Genomic DNA, 9675 nt, shown 5'->3' with positions numbered 1-9675 from the left:
CCGTTTATTGTCTTTTATATTCTTGGATGTCCTATATATTTAAGTTTTCTTATTTTTTCGTGTTTAGAATGACGTCTAAGTCACACAATTTTTCTCAACGGGTATTATTCTCAAATTCTGAGTGCGCTTCCGCTTTCACACTCTGCACGCCCTCTCGCTTAAATTTTTACTATTTATGACATAATTTTGCCGCTCTCACGCTTCCCCCCTTGAATTCGCTTTCGCTTTCGCTTTATGTAACTTAGAATTATATCCTTCGTATTTAAGTTCCCTTATTTTTTCATGTTTAGAATTTTGTGATTTTGAGAGGCAGCCAAATTGTGAGGTTTCCCGTGTTAGAGTTTCAGTTGTAAACACTCATTGTTGGTACTAAAATTTCTGGTGCATTTCGAGTCTTGACATTTTTTTTTTATTATTTTTTACTCTCAACAAAAAAAAAAATTAGGTGCCCAAGATCTCATTTAAAGGGTACGGATTTCGATATGATTTTTTTTTTTTAATCTTTATTTATTTATTTATTTTAATAATATGTACGAGGATTACAATAAGATACTGATATTGGCAAATAGAATATGAACACGAAAGTGTACATGCGTGTAGATAATCTTCTGTAAATATGTATAGAAATTAAAGTATAAATGTTTGCACAAAGTTAACAAATTGGTGTCACATTCTAGGTGTTCTTTATATATATATATATATAGATAGATAACAAATTGGTGGTTATGTCCAATGGTATACTAAAGCTAGTACATTTTCGTCATGTCACATTTTTTCTCTTTTGACTGTTTTTTCGAAACTCATTTAAAAAAGTTAGGTCTGCACAATTCTCTGAAAACTAAACCAAATAAGCCCTAAATATTTACACAAAAAGTGCATATTACTTCCAAGACAGAACAGGATCAAAGGTAACTACAGATTGCCTGACAAGAAAAATGGGATTACACTCAACAAAAAGGAGTAGGCCAAAACTATCCTCCATTGTCTGGCTCCATAATCTATTGCATCTGTACAAAAGAAAAATAATAAAAAAAAGTAATGATAAGAAATCTGACAGTCGGACAAATCTGACTAATTCTATGCGAGTAGAGGTTGATGTCATCATGACATCAAGAATATACATAATATCATGATGACATCAGTCCCTACTCACATAAAGCAGTCGGACTTCCGGACTCCAAATCATCATCTATAATAAAAATATAGAAAGAACCACGCGTGTGAGCTCACTTTACCAGCTCTTTCGAAATAAGATACCGAAAAGCAAAATTATGAGGAGTCCATTCGATGATCTTCCGAGACTTCCCTAGCCGACATTTCTTAATACATTTTTTTGTAGATTCAGGCAAACACTGTTCGATCATCTCCATCAAACCAGTTGGACACAAATCTGAATCCTTTGCAAAGGACTCTACAATCTTTGGTAGAAGGATTTTCTGGTTATTTCGAATCCCAAAGGTAGCCCGGATGTATTCTTCCTTTGCAGCCTCCAGTTCTTGAAATACTCTCTTTGGAGTGTAAACACGAACCTGAAAATGAAACAGGAAACACAACATTCCTTGGATCAGATAAAAAGTATCTAGAAGACAAATGTATCTACACCATGAATTTATTTTCACCAATCCTTCAATTATATTTATTCAACTTCAGCTTTTTCATATAACTGAGCCAGAAGGACACGTGTTCGCCAAGAAATATATCGTTACAACCCCTACTCTCCACCTCCAGAAAACTTGAGGGCAATCAAAGGCAAACCAGAAAGTTGATGTGAGATTTTCCGACTGCAACAGACAAGGCATTTCTACCCTATTGTATTAACAAACTTCCTCAGAAGTCAAAACTAGTACCTCTTTGGACAAGTACAGAGAGGTCTGCCAAGCTCTTTTAAACACAATGAGATTTATTATCATTTCGGTTGACCACTCCTACAATGTCTAATTTAGCTGCAGAGATCAACTCCTTTTCACTACAAGAGTTTTAGCCAGTTCAATCTATCGTTATAACCTCCAACGGAAGAGTTTCGCCTGCAAGCAGAGAGCAAGCCTCTGCAATCTTTTAACACGGCCTTTATGATTTGTATGTTCGCACAGTTGCAGCCCTGGTTGAAGGAACCTCATCCTAACCCCATCACGTGGCAAATATTGATTGTCTAATATTTTCGATTCGTAAGAAATGTTCAATCATATCATGTAAATATTTAAGTAAGAAGAAATAAATACTGAAGACATCCTCTTAACTTTTTTGTGAAAAAAATATCGTTTTTGGACAAGAAGCACTTTGTACTCGATGAACTGTTTTTTTTCACTTGCCAGATTATGTCCTCCGTCACTCCTACCTAGGTTTAGTCAGATATTGTTTGTTAGGTCAATAAGACTTAATTAGCTAATTTCATTTAGAACTTGGAGTCTATAATTTTGTTTTACCTTTTGATTAGTTTTCAAATGTTAGACTAGTTAGTTGAGTCATCTATATCCAAGGGCAAAAATGAAATTCAAAGCATCAAGCGAGGACAAAAAGGTTATTGCAACTCTAAACTATGCTCTCACCAAATTGTGGTTCATGATTCGTATGCATTCCACACATTAGGGTTTTTAAATTATATGTTTTGCTCTTCAAAAATCCTTCTAAGAATACATAAAAATTAATTTTAGAAGTTTGAAAATTAATCTCCATAGAACATTGTCAAGCAGCCAAGGGATAATTATTGTGGCAAAAAGAAGCATAATGCAGGCATTAAGGAATAATAGAGTTTTTATTTTTATTTTTTATTATAAGTAAAAAATTCAATAAAAGCGTTCAAATGGGGAACACGTCCCTCAGAAAACAGCACGAGGCTAATAGGGCCTCTAAACTCTACAAGGAAGAATAGAGTATTGACATAGATAAAAGTGAATTTAAGCTTCAGTGAATATTAATTACACAAGATGACTGATTAGTTTATTTAATCAACTTTGCCAATTCAACTATTCTCTAAGTGAAATAAAATGATAGTCCAACATTAAAAGGAGTGGGAATAGTGGGAAATACAAAAAACGAAAATTAACAGAAAATGGATAAAGAAGTACCGCCGGATCAGAATGGCTTCCTGAACAAAGTGCAAAGTATAAAAGGGGTTCTTGATGATCAATTGCATATGCTTGCTGCTCATCTCCGGTCTTGAGTTTTGTCTTAGAGGAGAGTAACAAGCGAAGCCACTACATTCAGGCACAAAACAAACATTTTATCAGGCACAAAACAAACATGAAGTTAATTGAAGCTACCAGGGTAAATATATTAACTGACACAGAAATGTGATTTGTTGTATGACAAATATTTTTTGATCAAGAAATATTATGATGATACAAACAATCCTGTAGCACAATTATAATTTCAAATGATTCAGAAGGTCTTTATCTTTTCTTTGAGTCCTACTATTATTATTATTATTATTTGTTGAGTCAAACCACGGCAAAGCACAAGAACAATTGAGCAATAACAGAACACAGATTTAACGTGGTTTGGTTTATAGCCCACGTTCACGGTGAAAATCGACAAAGGAACTTCACCATGCGAAGAAGAAAGGTGATTCAAAAGTCTCTCAAATCCTAATCCTAGTACACCCCCCGTCTCTCACTCTCTCTCAGTTTTGGATTTTCAGAAATCTCAATAAACAATGCAAAATCCTAGCACCCATATATACTGGATTACAATAGAGACTAGAAACCGGATCCAACCCCAGAAGACAAAAATGGGTCAAAAAACCTTGGTGATTCGAGTAGAAACCGGCTTGCAATGTGACCCAGATCTTTGAAAAGAAAAAGAATATCTTGATGCAATAAGGAAGCCCATCTGTGTACCAGAAAGCTTTTAATGAAGAAAAAACAATTTTAGGCCTAAAATCACATCACATATTTCAACCACATGCACGAAAATAACATAAAATAGGACATAAATGACTACAGTTATATGGGAACTTATCTCAAATTACTACAGAAGAGGCAAAAATCTTTGAAATATATCCATTGGATGGACCTACCTTTCCAAGATGAGATATGCGGCAACCAAGGACGGAACTTCGTATCATGTTTGCACTTATAATGTGACCCCCAACATCATAGGCAGCCTGGATCAAATAAGGCGTTAGAAATAAAAATCCGAATCAATTTTCCCTTAAAGAGAAACTAATGACACTCTTCTTACTTTCAAGAGTAGAAAGACTCTCTTTACGTTGTTTTGTGGAATTCCATAAGCCAAAAATGCCTGTTTAGAACCAAGAGAGTTATTCATCCATTCAGAGCAGAAAGGAAACTTAGAGAGGAGATGACACTGTAAATTCAACATTTAAATCGATAAGATTCATTACATGCATCACCAATGCATTGTGTACGTTAATCCAAAATGCTAGCTTCTCCTCATGTTTCATCTTCCTGGGATCTACTTCTTCCAATCGACAGATAAGTGACCTATAAATTAGATAATGAGTGAAGAAAACAGCAAGAGACCGTATATCAGAAAATAAGTTTACCATGCTACACGATACCTACATCATGATATCCTTTAAATAATAAAATGCCACAAAGACTCACCTAAAATTTTGTAACATTTGTTCAATGTCACCCAATCTCTTATTGTCTCTGTATATACATGGCACTTCAACCATTGCACTGTAAGGTCCGCTGTATTCCTTCAATCCTTCCACATGGAAGGGATTATCTAACCGTACATCAAATGATTTCATAAACCCTGGACTCCACATATCGCAATGTTCTTTTGGAGAAATTGTGCTCAATGGTGATGAAGATGAAGTGGGAGATGATAGGCCATGATTGGTCAAAGGGGGGTCAGCAAGCTTGCAATATATAGCTGACATGCACTTGATCATATCCTCAGAAAGCTTGTTAGGAGTCTCTGGAACATGATCAGCAACGCGGGCACCAAGATGCTCTGCCAGACTCACTACATTTGCAGAAGCGTTCTGAGCATACTGTAGAGAAGCCATACAAAGTCATAACCAGTTGAAGTCATCTGACTTTTCATATATATATATATATTGTTTAAAAGGATTAATTTCTTCTATAATCAGTTGTCCTATGGTCATTTGTAATTGCAAGCCGAAAAGCTATGACACAGCTCACATTATAGAGACACAGTGTCATCACTTTATCAAAATCTTTATGGTACCCACCCTTTCTCTGCTAAATATCAACAAATTAATAAACAGACAAAACAAATTTTTTATATAACATCCCAAACTCTGTGATGTGACAAGCAGTAATAGGCAACTGTAGGGGAGTCAAACCTCATATGAAGACAATTACAGAATTATGTGTTGAAATTTAAGTTACCTCCATCATGGACGCAGGTTGGGAATGACAGGCACGAACAGCTTTACCCAGAGGCTCCGCTGGAGAACTTCTAGTTGCTAGAGCTGAACTTTGTGCTAGTGATGAGTGACAGCGGTGAGCAAAGGAATCTAATAGATTCTTTTCTGCTCCTATATTATTATATTTGTTCCAGGAATTAGAAAGTGACTGATAGCTAGCATTAACTGTGGAATTCTCCCTCTTTAATGTCACATCAGAGTTGGAAACTTCTAGGTGCCTTCCTCTTGTGGTATTTAGCGGTGATTTTGATCTTTCGTCCTTCGTACATGGTGTTATGGATGACACTTGTTGATCAAATGTTTTCCGGTACAGAGAGAGAAGATATTGTTCCAAATGTACAACTTCCAACTCCAGTACTGCAATTTCTTTGATCAGTTCGGTAGTCGGCTGGAGTTAAGAAATCGTTTCAATGCAACCGCAAAGAAATTATATTAATAAAGCCAAAAAAATAAAAAATCAACCCAAAGTCTACAATTAATTTTTTTTACATAAACATTGACGGTGTGAGACAAGAATAGATCGTCAAACACATTAATCATGGCAAAAAACACATATACCCCACCAGATCAGCAAATTAAGTAATAGTTTTAAACTTAAAAGGAAAAAAAGTTGTTTGTACTACAATATAAGAAATGAATTGATGTTGATGATAATGCCATAAGCTATTCAGCTACTCCACAAACAAATACATGCAAAATAGACAATTACAGAAAATAGAAAAACACTCATCCATTTCCATAAAATGGAATAAGAAGAAGCTACCTTAGGCATTGAAATTTCATCTGTTATGTCATGAGAGGAAGACCTAAAACCCAGTGCTTTTTCTAAAGCATGGCGGACACCAACTTGGTCCTGTAATCTCTTCTCAAGTTGTAGAATCTGCATAAAAATAAAACAAATGTTTTAATATATAACAAAAAAGCTGGTTCGCAGATACAAGATGCAACCTACTCCTAGTCATGGGCAAGAAAATTTTAAGTTGCTGAACCTTTTTTTTATAAAGATTCTGGAGATATAGATGCATGCTTAGTTCTGTACTTTTGCTTCAAATATTTGGAAGTTTTAGTGACCTCTAATCTGTGCATACCTCTTGCCTCAAAGCACTTTGAACTTCAGCATTGGGAGACTCATTCTTCTTGGTATTGACGCAATCATTCAAGTGCCCCGTATCCTGATGAAAAATCATACAAAAAAAATTTAAAACTAGGGAAGTACTTGTAAAAATCATCCCTTAGAGGATTATTCATTGGTTTGAGAGTTCAACATGATAAAACTTATATTGACAATAGTGACATGGATAATCAAGAAAAAAGGCCCAAAAAAAAAAAAAAAAAAAAAGAGAGAGAGAAATCATCATAGCAATGTTCCCCAAAGAATAATTCAAAAATAAAACAACCGCAGGTAGAATTTCAAACTCTTCTTCTTCTTCTTTTTTTTCCTTATTTTTCTTTTGGCTACATTGCAAGTTTTATTCCAGTATATGATAAAGAACTCTAAAAATTACCAAAAAAAGGGGGCAGGGAGAGAGTCTAACCAACTTTAAATGGCGAGAAGCTTCGATCGAATGGTCTGAGCTATCTTCCTCAAGTTCTTGTCTATCAGGGAAGCTATCATTGAAACATCAATATGAAAGAGAATCAACATATCTCAAGTGAGACTTCATAGTGTGATTAATTCAATACAACCCATCTCAAAAACCGTCTTAATCACAATCATTAAGAATTATTACATGATTAATTACTAAATACTACTGTTACCATAAGATATTGGTTGAGGAAGAACAAAATTGTAATATTTAAGCAGAAAACACACAAGACTTCATTCCTAAAAACCCATAATTAAGAGATCACACAATTCTAAAGAACTCCAAGTTTTTCCCCTTTCCGTATCGTTACCAAACGATGAAGATTTTCTTCCATTGCAATCAATGAAAACTAGAAAGGTAAAAATAAAAAATACATAAACATATACTAACAGTTAAAGAAACCCATCAACTTCATTTACCAAAATAAATAAATAAATAAATAAAAACCATCAACTTAAAATCCCAGAAACTATTACCTCTTAGAACACTCGAGTCTAGAAGTCAATTCCACTCCAGGCATTTTGCTATTGCCAAACCCTTCAAACCCCATATTTAAGGGGGGAAAATTGCCCAAAATTTGCTATCAGTAAAATTTGCCATTCAATAATTTTAAAAAGTAAGAAAATAGACAAAATAGAGCACATACCACTTTACCATCACACTAATTGAGCAAACAATGGATTACCCAGATGAGATTTTTGGAAGATGAACCAGACCCACCAGTCCAAATGACCAGATGGGTCCTCAGAAACCTCAACCAAGACTCAAAAACCACACTCGTCTTCTTGCATTGAACAGTGTCATAACATATCAGAACCAGACATAAAAAAAAATAAAAAAATAAAAAAAACTTGCAATGGATACACAAATATGGCTGAGAAGAAGATGACCCTTTTGAGTATTGTGTCCTCCAAGTGAAGGGACTCCCTAAATTTGCTGGGTTTTGGCACTGAAAAAACGCAAACCAGTTAAGGGTTTTAGAGTTTTGGTTTGGTGAAGCTCTTAATATACCTAAAATGTCAGTCAGTATCCAGAAGTATATTAAATTAGTCCACCAAAGCCAGAGGAGAGACCTAAATGGGGAAATAAGAGGAAGATACAAAGTGGCTGTGAGGGTTGGCAATGGTAATGACATACACTAATCCTACACAAACAGCCCATTCCCCACACTCTCGTCTCTTGTTGGGGAGTAAGTGGGGGTTGGTGACATTCCTCCACTTTTGTCCTCCTATACCTGTAACCTGTTACACCATCTATGCCTAATGCGCATTCGACCCAATATCCCTAAATACAAACCCTGCAAATATACCAAATTACCAACTATACAATCTGAACGGTTGACCAATAGTTATTGACATTGGTTTTAGAAGTATTTTGAAATTAAATTGTAAAATTTAATTGAAATCCAATTCAATCTTGAAATCAATGTAACCAAATAGCCTAAGGTTTAGAAAAATCAAATATATACTGTTATTTTATAATAATATATAATATTCCTATAACAGTTCCATTTGGTTCAATCTGGTCCATAGGACTCGGATATTTTGCATTCACACGCGCGTGTGTGAGAGAGAGAGATATATATATATATATAACAATTATATTGATAAAATTATGTAGTAGTTAGTAGTTATTGTCTAGTGAAAAATATTTAGAGTAATTACTTTGTGTAAAATAATATTCCTTTCGTTTCAAATTAAATGTCCTCATTGGTAATTGTAACTCACAAAAATATGAGTCATAATTACTAATGAAGACACTTATTAATTTAGGACGGAAGGAGTATAAACAATAAGATCTCAAGTGACCCATCTAATACAACAAATTATAATCCAACACGCAGTAAATTATAATCCGACACGATGTTAGAGGAAATATGATTTTTGAAAAACTTCGTAACAGCATGAACAATCTTGTTGCCATTCTTTGAACTTGACTAACACGAAACCGAAAAAAAATACTTAAGTCGATATAGTCTGAATTTCCACTGAACTCTTATTCGCATTCTTCACGTCTCACATTCAATCAACAAATCGCATTCGAACCAAACTCAATTGAAAAATTAAGATATATTTATTAAAATACTTAATAATACATACCATTTCAATGGGTATATTTGCCTCATTAAAGCAAGAATCTCAAGGACTAACTTGTTTATGAAAAGAAAGAAAAAAAAACAGGGAGAAAAACTAAATGAAAATAATTCTTCTTTTTTTTGTTTTTTTTTTTTTTTTCATGTCTCTATGGAGGCTTGAATTTTTGACCTTCCTTTGAGAAGTAGGAACCTGATACCATTAGACCACTTATCAATTGGTAGAAAATAATTCTCTCTCTCTCTCCTTTTTAAAATTTCCAAGCAAAATATGATTGTTTTTGGTTGTATCATGACATAAATTCACCAAATTAAGTTCCACTAAGCCTCTAAATTCCTCCAAGTGAGTTAATCCAAATGCAAACAGTTTACCTCAAAAGGCATAAAAAGGTGGGGGCTAAAAAGGGTACATTGGATGCTTAAAAGGGAATGAGGTTTTGTGGGGTTCCTGTTGTCTAATCTTGCATTTGGCTTTGAGAGATTAGGAGATACCCACATTGTCCTCGACTGTCAAAGAGACTAACCTTTGTCACAGAATCCACTAATAAATTAACAGCATGGGTCCTGACCTTTTAGAAAGAAAAAAAAATATATCCTCAACCTCAGGTCTGTCTTTTTTGTCGTTATGTATGTAA

General features: G+C 34.5%; 1 protein-coding gene across 2 annotated transcripts; it reads right to left on the bottom strand.

Moving 5' to 3' along the window:
- Positions 1–701: 701 nt before the first annotated feature.
- On the bottom strand, positions 702–8365 carry LOC132266786 (uncharacterized). Of its 2 annotated transcripts, XM_059767766.1 has the most exons (13): positions 7595–8365; positions 7425–7485; positions 6898–6970; positions 6451–6534; positions 6126–6242; positions 5325–5750; positions 4566–4963; positions 4343–4442; positions 4180–4239; positions 4016–4102; positions 3066–3194; positions 1236–1529; positions 702–1007 (listed from the first exon to the last, which is right to left on the bottom strand). In XM_059767766.1, exons 2-13 carry the CDS (start codon positions 7466–7468, stop codon positions 999–1001), a joined length of 1821 nt encoding a protein of 606 aa, XP_059623749.1. In that variant the 5' UTR covers positions 7469–7485; positions 7595–8365; the 3' UTR covers positions 702–998. The 2 variants fall into 2 exon arrangements, with proteins under 2 accessions (XP_059623749.1, XP_059623748.1); XM_059767765.1 differs by lacking the exon at positions 7595–8365 and having other exon boundaries at positions 937–1529; positions 7425–7498.
- Between the last annotated feature and the right edge of the window lie 1310 nt (positions 8366–9675).

Source organism: Cornus florida, unplaced genomic scaffold (assembly GCF_030987335.1).
Source record: "Cornus florida cultivar Cherokee Brave unplaced genomic scaffold, ASM3098733v1 CherokeeBrave_3.0.0_Hap2_Chr07, whole genome shotgun sequence".
Taxonomy (NCBI): domain Eukaryota; kingdom Viridiplantae; phylum Streptophyta; class Magnoliopsida; order Cornales; family Cornaceae; genus Cornus; species Cornus florida.
The sequence above is the reverse complement of the archived record's forward strand: the minus strand, read 5'-3'. Positions and strand labels throughout refer to the sequence as shown.

Excerpts from the sequence above, each read along its gene's own strand:
- LOC132266786 (XM_059767765.1), bottom strand. The coding sequence starts at position 7,498 with ATGGGGTTTGAAGGGTTTGGCAATAGCAAAATGCCTGGAGTGGAATTG. Across the intron at positions 6,243-6,450 it reads AAAGTGCTTTGAGGCAAGAG|ATTCTACAACTTGAGAAGAG; the intron begins GTATGCACAGAT and ends ATTTTTATGCAG. Across the intron at positions 4,240-4,342 it reads ACAATGCATTGGTGATGCAT|GCATTTTTGGCTTATGGAAT; the intron begins GTAATGAATCTT and ends GGTTCTAAACAG.